The 21,112-nt window shown below is 41.2% G+C and overlaps 1 protein-coding gene across 1 annotated transcript in view; it reads right to left on the bottom strand.

The window, feature by feature from the left end:
- pear1 (platelet endothelial aggregation receptor 1) overlaps nt 1-21,112 on the bottom strand; it is a 46,485-nt gene that overhangs the window by 7,662 nt on the left and 17,711 nt on the right. Inside the window, exons 2-13 of the mRNA XM_031867281.1 lie at nt 16,135-16,245; nt 15,174-15,275; nt 14,975-15,075; nt 10,471-10,563; nt 6,501-6,747; nt 4,680-4,782; nt 4,166-4,302; nt 3,606-3,818; nt 2,430-2,604; nt 2,128-2,248; nt 1,812-1,975; nt 753-855 (exon numbers count right to left, since the gene is read on the bottom strand). Coding sequence (XP_031723141.1) covers nt 753-855; nt 1,812-1,975; nt 2,128-2,248; nt 2,430-2,604; nt 3,606-3,818; nt 4,166-4,302; nt 4,680-4,782; nt 6,501-6,747; nt 10,471-10,563; nt 14,975-15,075; nt 15,174-15,275; nt 16,135-16,241 — 1,666 coding nt within the window. The 5' untranslated portion in view covers nt 16,242-16,245. The remainder of the gene's footprint in view (nt 1-752; nt 856-1,811; nt 1,976-2,127; nt 2,249-2,429; nt 2,605-3,605; nt 3,819-4,165; nt 4,303-4,679; nt 4,783-6,500; nt 6,748-10,470; nt 10,564-14,974; nt 15,076-15,173; nt 15,276-16,134; nt 16,246-21,112) is intronic.

Below are 21,112 nucleotides of genomic sequence, written 5' to 3'. Positions count from 1 at the left end.
CTTGCTCTAATTGTTTGGGAGCAGACTATCACATGTTTAGTGTTTTAGCATCCACAATCCTTGCTGAGCTGTATTACAATGTGATCAGTGGTTGGAAGTAACTAAGAATATTAACTGCAAGTACTGTACAGAACATTTTTGTAAATATGATGTATTGTTACAATAAATATCCAGCAGTATTTAAAATAGTCAAAATTCGATCCAGAATGTCAAACTACATCAGTACAATGATACTTATACATAATACATCAGGAACAGTAATACAATATATGATAAAACAACACTCGGGGGTCATTTATTAATGGATGAGTACTTTTAATAAAGTACTTTTTGCTGATTGTACTTCTGCACACAATTTTGGGTGAAGGGCTTTTATTTGTGTTTTTATATTGCAGTATTTTCACTTACTGTTTAAGTAAAAGATCTGAATACTTCCTCCAACACTGAATGTGATAATAGCGTTAAAATTAAAACGCATAAATATAAACTCTGTCATGTATTGCCCATCTTATACAGCTTTTAAAATGAAAAATAATAGCAGCAGGCAAAGTAGAAAACCTCTGGTGCAGGGTAAAAAATGTTTGTCACGATGTGAATTTTAGGTGATTTGAAGTCAACGGTGGTCCTTTAAGTCAGAGAACAGTACAATCCGGATCAAAGAGAGACCGAGTGGTTTAAAACCTGTGGCTCCGTCAGTTCTGTTGGTACCAAAGCCGAGCTGGCAGCGACACCAGGAGGACGTCATCACTTACCCCACCATCCTGGCAGACAGTGGCACTCCCCGGTGGCAGCCTGGCAGCCGTCGGCATGAACACAATCACACCTCTTCAGGCAGCCTGGCCCAAACGTCTCCATCTGCACATGTGAGCAAATGCCAACGGGCACAGAATTGTCAGGGGAATCTCTTCAACATTGGGCCAGCTCAGTCAGAGTCAGACAAAATACTACACTGGCAATGTGTGGTTGTATAGACAGCCTGGTGGGTTGGCATAGCGGAGACACGAGGGGCACGCGTCCAAATCACAGATTAAAACATACAGAGGGTGAGGTAAGGGATGAAAAGCTGGACAGCATTTCTGAAGACTGTCCAATCAGAACCCGACATGTTCTGTATGATTATCACCCTTATGATTTGTGTAATAGGCTTATCAAAGATAGCAGTGCATTTGTCCACTCAGCTCGACATACAATAAACGTACAGCACATTTTTCTTATCTTCCACAGTTAGCGTTATTTTACAAAGTGACGTGTGTTTTCATGCAACGCTGTGGCTTTAGTCCAGGGCATTTTCTGTTGCTTTGGGAGATGAAGGGATAATAAGTTTAACAAGTGATCTTTTCATTAAAACGGTGCACCCTATGCTATGTCAATTAATTTTATTCTATATTATTGCATGTATATTTTATATAAAGTATATATATTTTTCTACATATAACGAGCATCTTCGGCACAAAAATGTCTTCCGGTATTGACAAAGTTCCATCTTATCTTACCTTTTTATTTGCAGTTTATTAATTTTTTTATCAAAATTTTTTCTGTGGTTAACATCAAAGTAATTTAAATTGTATTAAATAAAACGGATAATTGTCAGTGGTGGCTGTTAGCTCTGGCTGGAGGTTAGAGTTTACCCCCATTTCATTTAAAAAAAACTGGTGAAATAATCTACTGCAGAGTGATGTGAATAGTACAATTTCTAGGTTTCTTAATATATATATATGTTTTGGTCTAGTTTGAGATTATCTGATCCTCTCCTCCGTACCACTTCATAAACAAATAGGCAAAGCTATAAAGCCTCATGTTCAGACATTTACCGGGCACGACTGGTCACAGCGCGCCCCCTGCCAGCCGGCTGTGCAGGCGCAGGATCCATCTGCAGGGTTACATTTTGCCCCGTTGGCGCAGTGGCAGGTGGCGTTGCATCCTGGGCCCCAGGTTCCCTCAGAGCAGGGGGTGGAACAGTCCGGCCCATGCCAGCCTGCAGACACACCAAAGGGCCATCAGCCATGTTTGATAGAATGTTATTTCACCAATTTTGCTCCAGTCTGTCAATAAGTCAAGCGTTGACCTGTCAGGCAGTCAAACATTTCCTCTTTCACAGTGATCACGTCTGTGTGAATATTTTCTTACCCTCTTTGCAGAAGCAAGTCCCGTCAATAGGCGAGCAGTCGACGAAGTTTTCACAGGAGCACTCCAGGGAGCAGTTCTTGCCGTAGGTGCCACTTTTACAAAGATGCTCACAGTGAACCCCCTGCAATAATTAAAAATATTAACTTTGATGATAAACCTAGACAACATATAACAGGTGAGACAAATATACAATAAAATAGGTAATCAGATCTGAGCACAGAAAATGTCAAATTATTCATTATCTTCATTTATAAATTTCTTCATTGAATCCAAACTAAATAATGCTAAACTCCACCACTCACCGTATAACCGGGGGCACACCGGCATCGTCCCGTGGCGCTGTCGCACACCCCTCCGTTCACACACAGACACGGCGCCAGACAACCGTGACCGTAGAAACCGTGAGCGCAGGTCTCGTTGCAGAACAGTCCGGCCCACCCTGGCTGGCATGTGCACTCTCCTTTCATCGGGTGGCAGCTGGACAATGAAAATAGAGGTAAAGGTGATGAAAGTGCTGACTCTGCAAAAGAAAACAATGAGGAGCTACACTCCGAAATTGCATTTTTATCATTAGGACGTGGGTATTCACTTCTGTCCATATTTTTTTTAATTGATATAGTAATATTTGACAAGCAGAGCCGCTCTGAAATCGGAAACAATCCCATTGGTTGAAAAACATCTCAGCTGGTGGTGCCAATGAACTTGAGGACCAGTTCAGCTAGACTAATTAGCAAACGTGCTCATCCACACAGGTGTTTTTAATTATTGTGGTTGATTAGGTGATTAGTTGCCCCACCTCCACCACAGGTGCAACAGGAGAGTGAGAGAGATGTGCATCGAGCACAGACTGCACACAGTCCTCAGAAGAGGTCTAATCGCGTGGAATGAAAACACCTGTGGTGCGTTTGACTTTTGAAAAGGAGTTGCCTGAAAGAGCATTGGACAAGAAGGGGGCTTTTTAGCACTAATTGCTGTGGTCATAAATTGTGCGGTTGAAATACAGAGGAAGTCGGAAAGGATTAAGATGTTGCTGGACGCTGCCGGAGTATTTTTGAAGGTTGTGCACACAAACTCGCGGTTGTTTTATGAACACAGGTGGCAGCGTCGAGCTCATCAGACCTACCAGCGAGAGGTGTTGAGGACTTGAAACCATACTTATGACAAGCCTTGCAAAGGTAAGATGTTTGCTTTATTGGCAGTATGTATAAGAGATAAGTCTTGATTTTGTAAAATACCTTGAGTAAACCCTTCCCACTTTCATGTGAACCCATTCACTGTGTTAACCAACAAGGACTGACGTCTGAGGAGTGTATGAGCTAAGTTAGCATGTGGGGCCACCAGTAGCTGGCTAACTTACCTAAAATGGTGTGTCTTAGGCTCTGCTCACTGAGATTTTGCTCAACCATAATTGGATAATCTCTGCCACAGGGAAATGTTTGCGTCACTTAAACCAGTTTTTCCTGATGCCATCAACTCACCTGAGTGTCTGCTTGTCCTGGCAGAGACACTTGCGTTCACAGTGCATGCCGTATTTGCCCGGTGTACACATTCTGTCCCTGCAGTGTGGGCCGCTGAAGCCCGGCTCGCAAAGGCAGCCTCCGTCGATGTTGTAGCAGCGTGCGCCGTTAGCGCAGTCACACACACCTTTACAGCCCTGACCATACGTGCCTGCAGCACACTCCTCGTTACACCTGAGGGCAGCAACACAGAAGGTTGGATAGACACACGGAAGAGCTGGACGAGATTTGCACATCAATGACAAAATGTTGAATAGTTTAAATTTCAGTTCAGTGAGTAGAAATCATGGAATCAATTTACTGCACACAGAATGCTGATATTATCCAACCCAGCTGGGCTGTGGTGCTTTAATACCAAAGGACATCAAATGTAGGAGGAAAATACCGAATCAAGATTTCTCCAGAGAGAAAACGGTTGTATGTTTGGGTTCTTCTCTTAGAGTGGAGAAAGGAGCTGTCCCTTGGCATGAATGGTCTTTAAGGAAGGCTACAGGCACAAGAACAGTCAAACATATACACACCTAGTACCGGTGAAACCTTTAGCACACTGGCACTGTCCAGTTTCGGGGTCACATTTGCCCCGGTTGTGGCAGACACACTCATCGGCACAGTTTTGTCCAAACCTTCCCTCTGAACATCGCACCGTGCAAACTGCACCCTGCAGAGTAACGAGGAAAAAAAACATTGAGGCAGAAAGAAATGCCAAGTGAACGCAGATGCATCACTGCAAGAACTGGAACGAGACATCGACATGGCAACTTTCGCAGTTACTCAGAAAATAAGTGGTTAGTTTGCTCCCTGATGAGAGCACAACCTATTCTCCCCTCGTGCATGTCTTCCAAATTTTACATTAGGGGAAAACCTTGCATCTGCATGTCCCCAGAGATGACCGGTTGTCTCTGTCTTTGGACAACAAGTCAGAGACTTGTCCAAAGTTTGGAGAAAGCTTGAAAGTCAGGCTAATTCAAAATCTGGCAACCTCCACAGATAACATGAAGGTCGGTGTCGGTGCAACGCTTTAACTTGAAAACATACCGTCCATCCAGGCGGGCAATCGCAGATCCCTTTGCCTTTACAGATGCCTCCATTCTGGCAGGGGCACCGTGCCTGGCATTTCCTGGGACACGCCTTCTCACAGCTGGGGGGGGGGGGGGGAGGCGAGAGGATGGAGTCGATGCTTAATAACGGCTTAATGGACCACTTTAGTGAAAAACGCTACATGTGTCCTCCTGGGGCATTCCTGAGGACTTAAGTAAAGGTTTTGTTCTACAGTAAAAGTGAAGAAAATAAATGTTTGCAGCATTTCTATGAAACTGGTTATGCAAGCACCAGCCTAGAGGTGTTTATTTTGTTTTGTATGTTTATGCTCATGTGAAGCACTTTCAGTTGCCATTCTATCTGAAATGTTCTATATAGACGAAACTTATCTTACCTGAACTAAGTCCATTTACTCAATTAAGTAAGATTTTGAGCTTCTTCTACTTCAGTATTTCTTTTTTCTGCTACTTTATACTTCTACTCCACCACAATTAGGCAAATCTTGTTATTTTTATTCCTTTTTCTGTTTGATAATGTTAGTCACTGGGTACAGAACTAGAGCGATAATGCAAATTATAATCAATAAATCATGATGTGTTATAGAAGATAAGACTTTAATGATCCCCGTGGGAAATAAAATATTTGTCCCAACTTTACTAGCTGCAACATTAAAGTGACGCACACATTAATGTGTCAATAATTATAATATACAAAATGGGTAATTCTGCAAAATGATTGCTTTTACTTTTCATACTTAAAGTATATTTGTATGCTGATATTTTTGTACTTTTATTCATCTGAATGTATGACTTCATTTTACCTTTTAAAATTTGAAAACTAACTAAAGTAACTCTAGCAGTTTTATACAAACATAATGACTTTTGGAGACAGCATTTAGTAGTTCATACAGCCCTATTATATTCTACTAAACTACTCTGAAGGAAAGCAGTAAAAGTAAAACAAAAAAAGGTGAGGTCAATAAAGACTAACAGTAGCTCTCTGATTACTGGAAGGCTTGGCATTTCAACAGCTCAGTGGGAACCATCAGCACGGTTGGAACGTGTCTTCAACCAATAAGATTTCTTGGCTAAAACTACCTCTTGTCCAATTCAGTGTTGGGATATTATATTTTCTAATACACCCTTGAGGTGAAATAATATGGACGTACTTCAAATGCACAATTCATCAAGGAGCTTTATCCAATGGTCAGTGTTGCCAAGCCCCCTTTCTTATTCAGCTGGAGGTGGTGTGTTGTTCACATTGGCAGTAAAAGAGTTTCCACTAATATTTAGTGGGGAAGAGTTTTGATTGCTTACTCATCCTCGGGGGCAACTAAAAACGAGGCGTAACAGATGACTCATTAACTTCATGGATAATAAAGTTGTGGAAACAAATAACTCGGATCTGTGATGGACAGACCTCCTGAGAAAATTAAGATAAAGTGTAATACTGTGATGTGTAATGAAGTGAGGTATCAAGTGTCTCCTAAATTACATAATTAACTATACATACTATAAAAATGGCTTATACTAAAATTGACATTGTGTCAATTTCAGCTACGTTAGCTGCATAAGCAAAGGATGGCAGTGTGGGTTTGGTTCAGACTTGAATATCTCAACAACTTTTGGATGGATTGCCATTCAATTTGATAAAGACAGTCATGGTCTTTGTTGATCCCTTGATTTCCTCTAGCAGCAACTGTGAAAAAGGGGAACCATTCCAAAAATACTATATTTATTTAGGAATCGGATAAAAGTAATGAACCGCCTAGTATGCAAGGCTCCCGTTTAATATTGATTTTTATTTTTGTGCACTTACAAAGTCCCTGTGAATCCGTCCCGACATAAACACTCTCCGGTTGCTCTATCACAGGATCCTCCGGTCCCACACTTGCACCTCTCCTGACAGCCCTTCCCGAACTTGCCCGCTGGACAGGACTCCTCGCAGTGGCGTCCTATGAACCCCGGAGGACACTGACACGTCCCCTTGACGGGGTCGCAGAGAGCTCCGTTCTCACACTTGCACTGCTGACTGCAGCCTGGCCCCCATTGTTTGTCATCACAGGCTGAAAGGCAACGGGACAAACAGTAGTTTATTGATTAAGAAGTATGCTAAGATACTGAAACACAACCGTATTCTGGTTTATTCAGGCAAAATAGTTTTTAAAATATGAATTGGATGTTTGGTTTATTGGATTAGCTTTTTTAAATTTAATCTCACTTTCTAAATTTGATATATTTAATGCTACCGGTTACTGGATTCTAGATTAAACTAGATTGTCATTAATACTACCTGGGGGGGGAAATGTAGTGTTTTTATTGGGCACCTCACTTTGTAAGACTTTTCTTGTCCAAGAAAAGTATTTTTTTTGTTTTCCAGTACCAACACTACTCGTGTAGTTAAACAGCGACACACATTCTCACTTTCATTGCGCACATTTTGCAAGGATTCAAACCAGTCAGCTTCCAGTAATTCGCCTTCTTCCCTAAACACTGAGTCAAACCTGCTCTGCAATGCTGGAAATGAAATAAAAACACCGACGCAAAATATGATTACTGCTGATTATTGTAACTTGCACATGATGCATGTGCGATCATTTAGTGTCAGGTTTGTTTCTCCTCATGCTGTTTTCCTCCCATACACTGTGGTGTACACTTACAGTAACATATGATGTCATGAAAAACAAATACACAGAAATAAATCAGATTTAAATTCAACAACACAGATGAAAAACGAGAGCGGAAGAGCTCGGGAAGGAGATAAAGTACTGACTCTTCCAGACATTACTGTCGATGTCCCTCGTGCTTCCACATCCAAATCTCCCTCTTTTGGTCCTGCGGTGTTATATTACCAACAAATAATTTCGACTTGGCAGGGAGATTTGCATGGAGCTCACAAGATGGACGAGTTTGGACGAGGTTCATTTTACAGAAGCTTGAGGATCAGCTCCGGCGGGGGTTAGAGTGCAGTGCAAAGATTCACACAAGGTTTGGGTTTCAATTCATGATGAAGAGATCTCAGTCCACTGGGTCGCCTTATTGGTCAAGGGTGCATTCTTCAAATTTGTCATCGGTGCCTTACGACTGTGTTGCACATCATCGAGAAAATGTGATATCCAATAGCACTGACGTAACGCATGGATGGCCGTCGGTGAACTTGAGCTAAAAACAAGAGCCCCCCCCCTACCGTTGCCCCTGCAGCACTCATGCCCTACCTCAGCTTTTGAAAAGCACAAGGACTGCTTTGACAATAATTACACAGAGGGTAGAGTAGAGCCAAATTTGGCCTGGAGCAAAGCGCACTGCCATGGACTGTAGTGTTTATTGCACTGGACGCGGAGCAGGACCCTTGCTTTTTGTTTTGTTTAAATGAATCGTACCTTCACGTGTTCTGTGTGGGCATTGGAGAGGGGCTCTCTGTCACGTTGACGAATGAGAAACTCAGCTGGAGCAGCGATTATGTTTACACAGACATTCTCTAGGACAGCAGGGGAGATTTACTGAAGGGTCTGCAGCTCAGTCGGCTCAAGAACTGAGGGGGCCGATGCATCCAGACAGTAAGATGAGTGACTAGCTGAAATGTGCCAGATTGGACCTGCTGTTTTTGAGCAACCAGCCAGTGTGTTTGCTTATCGTCACGTAAACATGAGCAAAGCGATGTTGAGTTAGTTTACCTTCATCAAATGCACTTAACTCGGCTTAATTGTGTCTTACTTTGATTTGATCGCAGTAACAACAAGCACAGATCAATCCAAAATTGCCAGAAGGTTGACATTTCACACCGAAGGGGAATTCATGGCCAACTTTCCATGTAAGAGTTTGATTATTTATCACAGTGACGCAACAAAACAGCGTTACGACCACACAGACTCTCTGAACTTGTCCTCTCAGGAGACTTAAAAGCTTAACTTCATTTCTGTGATGGAGTTATGAACATGTAATCGATACAGACCATCATTAACATGACCTCTACAGTGATGCATACCAGTATCTGTAATACTGCGTGCATGTAAACCCACTGACTGACATACACTTCAGAACTGGCAACTCTTCACTGTCTTTTATTAGGAATGCACATTGGTATGGTGGGAAAATTCTTGCCTTTCCCCTGAGAATTGTCCAAGCAGTGGTTTGGGTTTTGCTTGCGTACAAAGTCCACATCATCTCCTGGATCTCTTAAACAACCCTCGCTGCTCGTTTTTGATTGCAGCACTCTGCGTCCCTCGATCAAAATCTGCCCTGAAACGATGCCTACGTAAAGCATTAAATATTTTGACATGACATTTTGTAGCTCCCACTGAGCCGCAATTCCTGCTTTTCTCTTACCTCAACCATTGCAATTACCAAAATGTTCCTGTTTTTCATTCTCTCCCACTCTTCCTCGCTTTTTGTTGGAGGTGGAATGCAACCGATTAAACAAGTACTGTACTTGAGTACAAAGTCAATGTACTCTTTTAATCCACTACATCTTAAATGGAATCATTGTACTTTTTACTTCTACATTTGACTTTTTTTTTATACCATTCCTGTTCAGTGAGGTTTTGAAGGCAGTACATTTACTTGTGGAGTATGTACATAGTGTGGTACTTTTACTTAAGTAAAAGAACTGAATACTTCTTTTAATGCTTTTTTACATTCTGCCATGTATAGAACTCCCCCCTTTTCTCCATATTCATGGGCAAAGAGTCCTAAAAGTGGTCGGCATGAAAACCTCAGTCCCCTCTCTCCTCTTTCCCATACTTAGATAGCTCAACACACAGGCATCCAGGAAGTATCAGGGCTCCTTCTGCCAAAAATACTCCATTATAGGACGATACTGTGGAGCCAAGGCTGGAAAGAGGAGTGGAAGAAGAGAAAAGAGCAGAGTGAAAGAAAATTGAAGTGAGTTGGAGGAGTAGGAGGAGGAAGAGTGTAAGGAGAGACAGAGAGACCTGGTCCTTGCAAGAGAGAGAGGGGTAACTTTTTCCATTTCCCCTTCCCATCATCCCCCTGTCAAGGCATCAACCACTACCCGTTAAAGCTAATTCCCTCTTTCTGTAGAGGAATAAGAGGGGGGGCTGTGTACCACTGACCCAGCTGACTGCGTTGAAACGGGCTGAAGGTGGAAAACTTGATTACAGTGAGGGGGACAGCAGCCCCGCGAAGCGTGGCTCTGGTTTCACACGCCACGTTGTTTGGACGATCACATTCAAGGAGATTTCAGACAAACTGGGTTCGACTCGCTGTTCTGAGTTGGTGCCTTGAATAACTATTATATAATCATTTCTGCTGACTTTAGTTTCGTGAAAGAAGACATAACAACTAGAAGAAGCAGGTTTATTGTCTCTCTCTTAACTCTTTCTTTAATGCACTGTGGCTACTTTCAGTACATCACGTAGTATTTATCTCGCAATGCTATTTCGTTACGTTTGTTGGAGTTATTATTATTCATTTTGAATAGTAACTGAGTCAGAGGTGGACATGCAGCTCCTTCTGGTCTGACATTCATGACTCATTGCTGTTGATGCGGTAATGCTCCCTTGCCGTTTCCATTGGAAAGGCCTTCTTTCTGTGTGTGTGATGGAGTGGTGTATGTGATGATCAGCCACTTGACTAATGGCCAGTTGTCTTTTCCTGGTGTGTGTGTGTGTGTGTGTGTGTGTGTGTGTGTGTGTGTGTGTGTGTGTGTGTGTGTGCACGTGTGTGCACACCTGAAGAGTGAGGGAAAAGAGAAGGCGCTGGGAGAAAAAAAAAAAGCAATCGAGAGAGTGAGGAAATGTCTGAGCGAAGGGGAAAAGACTGATTCATACCGCTGGAGCAGTCGTCTCCTCGCCAGCCTCCCTCACACTGGCAACGGTCTGGAGCGACACATCGACCGTGGACGCACTCCTTGGTGCAGTGAGCTGTTGATGGGAAACACACTTTATAACAGAGCTGGCTTTGTGGAGACATACAGCATGTGGTGCGGATCAGATCAGCCAATGGTTCCCAACTGTATTCTTTGTGTGATGAGCCCAATAAGATGAGCTCAAGAACCACTTCACTAACTCTGGTCCTTCGAATGGAACCTGGTGTGATTTAGCACTCATGATTACATCAAAGTGGAAATCGTTGCAATGATTGTTTTTCACACAAGACAATGTGATCCTGGAATTGTATGCGTTTAGACTTTGGCTACGGTTGAATCTTTTTTTTAAATGACATCCTTATGTCTTTTCCTAACTACTTTTCCTTGACCTCTATGGAAAACGTCATGATGTGAAGGAGAATTCATGAGGATTTAGGAAAAGGACAACTCACTGTTCTTACACTAGGCTATGGATATTTTTTAAAGCAACAGCGACAAACTCAATGCTGAAACAGAATCGCACCTCCTAAGAGGATGTTTTAAATGTATCCGTAGTGTACAATTCAACGGCAGATTTTATTAGCGGCCGACTGGTGCGTCGCTTTAAATGTCGTTGTCGCAAGGAACTGTGGGACGGCATTATCTCCTTAGGATGGCCCAGTGTTCCCTATGCTAAGGGACATAAGACGGGAAGCATTGAAGCATCTTTCCTTTGCGTTTCAACCATATCGACCAGCTTTTCTCTTGGCTGCCATTTAGATACTGAGGAAGACCCAGTGAAGGTCTAAACCAGTCGGTGTTCTCCCATTGTTCTTTATAACTTTGATATGCGCTAAACTAATTCCAACTACATCCTTAGCTAGATTCAGAGGCTTCTCTTTGTTCTACTATACTAGTTTTCACACAATCTCAATTGCAGCATGTAGTGTTGAGTTCCAGCTTACATCTGAACACTGAAGAAGCTGAGTTACTCTTCTATCTTTCCACGCACACACTGGTACCTGTAGAAGTATAGTCTTGTTGGGAATCACTTGTACAGGGCATATACTGTATAACTACTGGTGTTATCACAGATGTCTATCAGACCAGTAAGAAAATCACTTTGAACACTGAGAACTCACTTGATCAACTTGCTATCTGCCAATTCTTCTTTAAATATATTCTTCCAATAACTTTGATGTTACTATATTTCCTTTTTGTAAAATCCTCAAGTATCTAATTATGTGCGTCCTGTTTGTGTGTGAAACACTGTTTAAAGAAAGGGTGCTACGGAAATGATTATTAATATTACTAAAGAGCACGTGTTCAATCTATTTCAGAAGGGCACTATTTCAAGGGTGTGCTTTTTTTTTATTCAATTAAAAATCTATTCAACTGAATTGCATTCTTTCCCTCCTAAATGTGTTCCACCCATCATAAACAGTGTGTGAGCCGTCAGTCCGACAGCTGGGCTCGACCATACAATTGAAAGCACCAGTGCCATTCATACTGTCAAGGAGGCTCCTCTTAGAAAGCCAGTCTTTGAGTTGTTGGTCCCTGCCGGCATCATCAATGGTTCTGCTAGTAATTAAGTTGATTCAGACATGCATTCATGACTGCAGACTAATAATTCAGCCAGAGATCTCTTCAGTTTTGGTTACACTAGACAAGTGTTTTCTAACCAAATGCTGTGTAAAGCACATGGTGTTTTTCTTTTAAATAAACAATAATTGAACTGATTATTTTCTCCTCTCTAGTTCAAGGTGTTTGGAAGCTGGAGATTTCAGGGATCTAAGAAAAGGCGTACACACCATCCAATGAAGGAGGTAAGTGTAATTATATCTAATTATATGTATTTAGGAAATAAAGAAACAGTGTATAGAAAGTGGGTGTGGGAGGAGTCCTACACGACACGTTGAAGGTTGAGATATTTCAATTATAGAGCTTAAAACGGCAATCAGTCGGCTCCAGTCTGCTTTTCTGAAGTCAGTCAGTAAAATCAAAGGCTTTTGTGTTTGGCTACAAAAAACTCTATATACACACACACACACACACCACACACACACACACACACACACACACACACACACGCACACACACACATGCAACACTGATGTGAAAGATGGCGCAACAATAAGCAATAAGCAACAATAAGCAAAAATACATATTATCTCTGCCGAATGAAAACATTCATCTCCAAAATGTCGGTTTTTGAAGCACAAAGCACAGAAACCTTGTCATTACCATCATGCACTGATGAGATCATCCAGTGATGTGTGCAAAGGTTTGTAAAGCTGAGGTAGAATTTTCTCAAGCCTTGCGGGCCATGTATGGTTTCGCTTTATTTATATAGTATGTCACCGCTGACTGTCGGCAATAACGCTGCATCAGCAAGCTGTTGACAGCTGCATCATTTGGTATTTTCAGACGACAACTGTCATTTATTTTAACTAGCGCACCCAAACATTTATTGTGAAACACGACGACCTTAAATTGACAATGAACTTTACAGTAAAGTAGTTCAAGTTAAGATTAGGGGTGAGCTGATAGGCTTATGATTACTTTAATCACATAAAAAGCTCAGTTTCTCCAGGTGATTCCATGCTAACTGACTCCATATGTAGGAATGTTTTCCACATTCAAACTAATTTGATTTCCTTTTATTTCTGGATCTACAAAACATGCGTAATCTAAAGGATGACATGTTGGTGTATTTGTTTCTATCGTGGTCCCAAGGTGTTTGAAGAAAGACACAGAACAAAATAAAACTAAAGCAAATCTAAGTAATTATTCTCATCAAAACACATAAAATACAACAAATAGTTTTATAGTGTCTCGTGTTTTGGACAACTTTACTGTATTCATTAGAACTGTCCGTAGTGTTAAAGTTAAGCGGAGTGAGTTTGCACACTGCTCATATCAGTGTTTCATATGATTCAGTTTCTGTTGTTCTGTGCTGAGCTGTGCAGGCAGCAGAACCACCCCTCTGAACTCATCAGGAACAGATGCCTCGTTGATGATATAATAGTTGCTGAAATGACGTGAAATCCTTGAACTAATATGAAAATTATGAAGATGGTTTTCATAGTGTCAGCAACACGCAGTTAAGTTTAAAGTTCCAGTTAGAACAGCCAGTATCAGCATGAGAAGAACAGAACCCATAATTGTGGTAATTCCAGTGTCATGTGCTGCTCATATTGACTCTGCATCTTGCATGGAAAAGAAAAAAAAGAAGACGTTTTGGAATTGTGCTGGATTACTACATGGTCTCCTTCACATGTGCACCAATAGCTATACTTTCAGGAAACTATGAAAGGAACATAATCAGTTTAACACTCTTAATCTATTACATTACAAAAATGTATCGAGCTCAAACTGTCCGAGGAATCGGACAGAACATTCCATTACATAGACGTTTTTTGACTGGATATATTCTTATAGTTGATTTTGAGAACTCTTCATAATTCTGTTTATACACAATATTTGCTTGCAATGTAGTACTGATGTTGCCCACCCATGGGCGGGACCAGGGGCGTAGCTACCACTGAGGACACTGAGGTCATGTCCTCAGTATTTTCTCTGGGATTTGGGGCTTTTCAGCAAACTACGGAGACGTGTACAATCTATAAATAAAAAGCAACACTTTGTGGACATTTACCAAGCTGATTCCAGTATTATTTTGCTATATATTTAGATTTGACAACTTTAAGGTCAACAAAAAGAGATACAGTTAAGATTGCTTTTGATGCTTAGAGGTGGTCTCAATAACTTTGAAATTTAATCTTAAAATAGCTTCTGCTACATTTACACAAATGTACATTAATGTGCACTGTCCCTGTTAATTCAATAAAGTAAGTATTCAACATTTATCTTAATGAAGGGGGATTTGTAACTTAATGTAAATGATTAAGCTGTTCATGTTAGTAAATATGAAACATTTAAATAACACTGAACTGCTCTGATGGATGGGATTTGGAGGAGTTCACTTGGACTCAGTACCTATGTTTTAAAAGAAATACTGGGTACGGTCCTATGGGACAAGACTATATATTCAATGACACACACCTGAGTGTCTTTGGTACTCTGTGACTGACAAACAGAGAGAACTTTTTCTAATGTAGGCTAATAAAGGAGAAATCTTAAGCTGAACACTCAGTGATCACACAGTGATCCAGTCCTTGGAAAGCGGAAATTAAAAATGACACCATTAAAAAGCAACTGAAATAAATAAAGTATATCTAAATATTGAGATTGTGTACCTGACTTTTTAACTCCTCTACAAGGTGGGCATGAAAGAAGGCGAGGGCCTGTGGATCAATTTACTTTGTCATGTATTGCGGTGATGGTGTATTAAAACTTCTCTGAACTGAATATTGCCCAAAACTTATGTTCTTCTCAAAGACTGTTTCAGCTTTCCGACTGTTTGTCTCAGTGATTTAAAAAAGAAAGAAGAATTGATCAATAAAAAGGTTTCCATAAATACTTACGGACACATTTGTCTCTGCTCTCGTAGTAGCCTGGACAGCACTGGTATCTCTTGCGGTAGTCTGTCTTCACCGCCTGCCTGTAGGCCGTCTTGTAGGTGATCCTGAAACAATAACGCAGTCAAACAGGACGCTTTGACCCTCCGCTGAGAGGAACAGGAAGTCAGCCGCAACAGGAAAAGAGTCATCGCGCTGCTGCTACCTGTGGCGCATGCATCTGTAGGAGGTCCGAGGGTCGGAGCAGGGCTCCTCCGTCACGTGGTCGTAAGGATGAGAGTAGGACTCTTTCACTGAGGTGGTGAAGCTGAAAAGCAGAACATCACAAGCACTGTCAATCATTCACAGTCCAAACAAAACGTATCCTGCTCTATTAGTTAAACTAAAATGTGAGGATTTGAGGATTTTTCTTTTTTATATTATACAAAACTGAATATATTCTGGTTTTGGACTGATGTTCAAATAAAACAAGCAATCTGAATACATCACCCTGACTTGTGGGAAATGATTACAGACATTTAAACTGTTTTCTGACATTTCATGCATAAAGCAATTAATCGTTTGATGAATCCGCTGATTATTTTCTCAACCAATCATGAAAGAACTCATTTGTTGGTGCCCTAGATGAGTCCTAATGACTGTGGGGATCCCGGTGGCTGTAGAGTCTTATAAGAAATGCATTACAGCCAAATCAAAAGTTATATGAATTGTGCTTCCTTAATCCACTCACTGGGAATTCTGTGGATTCATAAAGTGTAACAGAATTAGCTCAGATGAAGAAGAAGAAAAAAAAAAAGCCAATCAGTGCTTGAAAAAGTACTTATCTTGGATTTAGGTGAATTGTAGAAAGTGTTTTTGAAAGCTATGGATCCATCTAAATAGCTACACATCTCTGGATAGAAAATAGCAATGACCACTAGCCGTAATGGTGTTTAATTTGATTGTCAGGTAACCATCAATTTTTATTCTGTAAACCATTTTCTGTGCAAAAGCAATAAAAGTGGGGAAAGTTAGTTCCTGCCTCTACAGATCAAGTATAAAACAGTGAGGCTGCTTTTTTTTCCCTTAAAAGTTTACTTTGTAATTGATGTGATGAATGAATGTCTTGACCAACCGATGATATAACAGCAACATATATTTGCTTGTGACAGTGAAGCAGGCCTCACCTCTCCCACAGGCTGCACACATTGGGGTCTCTTGGGTTCAGAGAGTAGCTTAGACCAATCAGGAGGCTCAAAAGCAGCAGGGCGGCGGAGCTCTGCACAGTCGGCATGGTCCTGAGGGGAAAAAAGTACAGACATTTACTGAGGGATGCAAAAACCCAAACATTTCAGCGAGGACAGCACCGGGCCAAAACATATTCACGTTATTATTTGCTGACAAAATAGATGACGGACACAATAAACAAAACATTTGTACGATGCAAAGCAATTTGTGAAGGCCATGTTGAAGAGGTGATTGAAGAGGTTTTCTGAGGTTGTTTAATTGGATTTCTTTACTGTATTGGAAATTATTAGCAGTCCAACTCATTTACTTGCCTTATTGTCCAATTTTAAAACCTAAAATCCCCAAAAAAGTGAATGTGTTTTTGAAGTTTCTTCGCTGAGGGACAAATCTGAGCAGCCATGAAACAAAGCAATAACTTTGTGGCTCTCTGTGAGGAGAAAGTACAATGGAAAATCTTTCACACACAGATGTGGTGGGGGGGAGTTCCATTCCTTCTCTCAACTAGAGATTTACAATCATTGTTTTTGTTTTCCATTTACTATAATCAACATTTCACAGCGTGGCAGATAGAAAGATTAATTGAAAGCTGGTTCTCTGTACCTATAAATTGCGGTTAAGCCACTGACTGTTAAAGAGTTCGTTAAACGCTCGGCAGAGGTGAGGCAAAGAGCCAGATTTAAAGCGCAACGCTGTCTGCTCCCGCCGAGCTTCACACCGTCTCAACAGGGTTCATAAAACACAGGCATCAGGAGACAGGCTGACAGCAGACGTGGTAGAGTGAGAGCAGAAGTAAGAAAGAAAAGCAGAGAGAAGGGGTTCGGAGTCAAGAAATGTGACTCCCTACTTCATCCTGACCCCTATCAATCAGTGCTGCAGTGAGGCCTCCACACTCCTCGGCTGTCCCCTCCACACTCCAGCAACATCTGGATCTGATCAGTGCATCGGCCCAAGAGAGCGCCTCGGCACGGGGACCCTGTTGGGCTCTCAGGGAGCAAAAGGGAGGCAAGGTTTTCCCCTTTTTCCCCCCCTCACAAATGTCCCATGGAAACGAACAGAAGTTCAACAAGGCCAGTGGTGTGAGCCCTCTGGCAAAAGCGTCGTGGGAATGCAACAGCATTTCTAGAGAAAGGAACGTCATGTTGACATGGGATCAGTCAGGCCTGTTGCTCCCCTCTGTTTTCTCAACAAGTCACGCCTGACAGAATTACTGTTCCAGAGCTGCTCATGTCATCTACTCGTGGCCTTTAGGAGATTTCTGATGGGACAGTGACATTGTAAACACCAATCAAGATTATGTTCTTCATGAAGAAACATCTTAGATCTCAGAGGGAGGAACAACAAATGTCTCTCTTACTGGTAAAACTTAGGCTATCCTCAACAAAGTTTCATGAAATGTCACATTTTTGAGAGTTTTAAGCCACCATCACCGATGACAGTTAAGGCAACTAAAACTTTACCAAAATGTTACCCTAAGAAGTAGTGGAAGATTTCTGTCAAATAAGGTAAACTTAAAACTAAATCAATAAACTAATATCTGCATGCTAACATGCTCACAATTACAATGCTAACATGCTGATGTTTAGGTAATGTCCACCATGTTTGCCATTTTAGTTTAGCATATTAGCAAGTTAACATTTCCTAATCAACTCGGCAAAGTACAGCTAATGGGAATGTCATTAGTCTTGCAGAAATGTTGTCATACCAAGTACATAGAATAAAATAAAGTGTTGACCTGATTGTGGCTCTCAATGAACAGTCTGTGGGTCACCAAAGTCATTAAGGTTCATCTGCTGGGGACCTTGAATGTCTGTCCAAAATTTCATGGCAATCCATCCAACAGTTAGATATATTTCAGGCTGGACCAAAACTACTACAAAATGCACTTTCTTTCACATGAAATGCACATATTTGCATTTTCAGCAATTCTTCTCATTTTGGAGGAAAAATGCTGATGCACACAACAAAAAAAGACTTACTTTTGGCTTTTTAAAAATGAGAATGGATTCTCCCATGTGGATTGTGTCTCCTCCGTGAATTTCTGTGACTTGCATGACCTTTTCCACCCGACTGTTTAAAGTGTCTGACTTTGGTAAGAAAGGGGGTATGATTTTTTTTGTCAAGGTTAAGTTAGATCAACACAAACGTAAATCTATAAGAAAACTATGTATGATTTAGAGATTTGACCCTAGTTTCTGGCACTAGCTTCCACTCCATCACTTCACTGTCAAACTGCTTTTTAAGCCCTATTTCCTTCATGTCATCACTTTGTGGTGGAGAAATATATTTCTCTCACTTTTCATGCACTTATTTGCATTTTCAGTCACTCTGCTCGGTCAATTTCCCAAAGATGAGAAGATTTTCGTGTGGCTTGGTGAATAATGCATGCCTCTAATGGTGCCAAGGTCAGCGGTTCAGTTCCCATCAGAGCCATTTCGTGTATGTTTACAAAATGAGTTCTTTATGGTACTTTGCAGAAAACAAATTCCAACAGAATATGGATTATTTGATGTTTTAGAAAAAGCAGTCCACCATAAACACCACTGTAATCAATCGGAAGCTTGATTAACTTCTATGTTAACCCTGTCCAGTGGCTGGCTATCACTGCTGGAGATGTGGCATGGTGAGGGTTGCAGCATAAATCAGTGTGAGTGCAGACATCTTGTGCTTCTGATAAACTGCCTGTTACTACTCTCCTACCCACTGCCAGGAGTTAATTCACTCACTGGCACCAACGCTAACGCCTCAAAAATTTGTGCCACAAATACAGAATTTTACGAGAACAAGCATATGGCTTTTATTAAGAGGACTCGTCAACTTCACCAGCCACTTCATTGGACTGCGGGTAAATATTTTTCATTACCTTCTTTTCATTTTAATTGTGCTTCATTAGGAGAGAGGCTTCAAACCGCATGGGAATTCTTAAATGCTGAGAAACCGAGCTAAATGAGTGCAGACGGAGTTGTTTTGAAGTCGAGCTCAGATGTTGTTTGCATCACATGTTTGGGTTACCTACAGTGGGGAGGGGAAGGCAGGTAGAAGTCTGGTGCTCCATGTGGTAGTATCATCAGCTGGAAACCGGACTCTTGAAGGACGCTACCCTTCCTTTAGGTGGAGTGAAGGAGTGCAGGTACTCTAAAAATTGAGTTTTACACAAAACTCCACCACAACTGTGGACTGTTTGATTCTCCCCCTTTCCTCCTTTTCACATAATAGCCTTCTACTTCATTACATCCAGCCCTAAGCTATCATTATTTCCTTTGAGCTTTCTCCAAACTGCAGCTCTGAACCTTTGGACTTTGACAAGCTTGGCTTGGCAGCAGAAAAGCACAAGTAGTATGATGTATCGCAACTGTTTTTCCATTCAGTTTCGATGCATTTAGCTATCAGCTAACTGACAGCATTGTATGCACACGTCAACATTTCACATCCACTGGTCAAAGAGGTGAAGTCTGGACCAAGAACAGTGAAATACCACAATAGTGGAGGTTACTCCAACATGTTTTGATGTTGTTTGTACTGGGAAAAAAACAGACAATCTCATCCAGTGGCAATGAAACTTTCATGTGGCTCTATAAACCAGTATGAAACACCACACACACAGGCGTACGTGCATGTACACTTACACCAAACACATAAAGTCCACTCGCATGCACACTCCAAACACCCACTACACAGTTTGTAGAGTTTTCAAGGACTGATCATGTGTTGTCACGTTCTGGAGACATTACACACACGCACATCAAATGAGTCCCATACGCTGAAACGAGTTCAGAGAGAAACTATTTTTAGTGTCTGAGAGCATTTTGCTAATTCACTGCTCTTGACTGACTCATTCTGTCGAGGCCCAAAGCAGCGGCCCACGCGTACATGCATTGTACCAACTGAGGAATGCTGTAAGATGTTCAAGGGGCCCCACAATGCTCTAAACAATACCACACAGGGGCTTCAGTGAAAACAAAGCCCAAATGAAAGCAGATGCAGTGGTTTTATATTAATCTCAGTAGACACTCGTACCCATGTTGTTACCATATTCTGCTTAAATCTTCCCTCTCTAATATCACTTTCAATAGCATGAAGTAAAAACAACGTGTTAAAGGAATAGCTTGACATTTTGGGAAAGAGATGAAAGGTTTGATACCACTCTTATGTCTGTCCATTATTTATGTAGCTGGAGCCAGAGGGCGCTAAGCTTGGCTTAGCTTAAAGACTGGAAACAGGAAGAAACAGCTAGGCTGGTTCTGTCTGTGGATAGAAATCTGCCGACCGGTATCTATAAAGTTCACAAATTAAAAGTTATATCTTGTTTGTTTAATGTCAAAAACTGTGGACCAACAAGTGGTTTTATAAGGTGTTATATGCAGGACTATTTCTTGGACTTTTACAGTGATATCCAGAAGTCTTGTCACCACGAGGTTTCTGGTTGCCTCATGCTAAGCTAAGCTAACTGGCTGCTGGTTCCAGTTTCATATTGAAATATGATGCATATGAGAATATTGATGAATATATATCTTCTCATCAGACTATATATAAGCCTAGGCCCATTTCCCAAAATGTCAAACCATGCCTTTTATAACAACAGTTTAACCAGCAGTCACTTGGGGTATTTCAACAGCAATTTATGACAGCTATAAATCTAGAAACACATAAAATTACCAAATGAAACCACTTGCAGCCTCTTCTTGTATGAGCCATGATTGACGATTTAGACAATTTGAAAACATTTAACTTAAGTTGTTTATCAATCGTATTAGCTGCAAAGAGTATTGGGGTAAAGTATTTGACAGATTAACACTGATAAAAAATTAAGAGACCAAACTTATTACGATTCATCCTGAGGGGAACTTGAATGTACCAAATTGCAATGGCAATCCATCCAATAGTTGTTGTGAAATCTCACTATAAACCAAACATTTCAAC

This window comes from Anarrhichthys ocellatus, unplaced genomic scaffold, assembly GCF_004355925.1.
Source record: "Anarrhichthys ocellatus isolate YVR2014 unplaced genomic scaffold, GSC_Weel_1.0 scaffold39, whole genome shotgun sequence".
Lineage (NCBI taxonomy): Eukaryota > Metazoa > Chordata > Actinopteri > Perciformes > Anarhichadidae > Anarrhichthys > Anarrhichthys ocellatus.
This window is presented reverse-complemented; position numbering and strand designations above follow the sequence as displayed.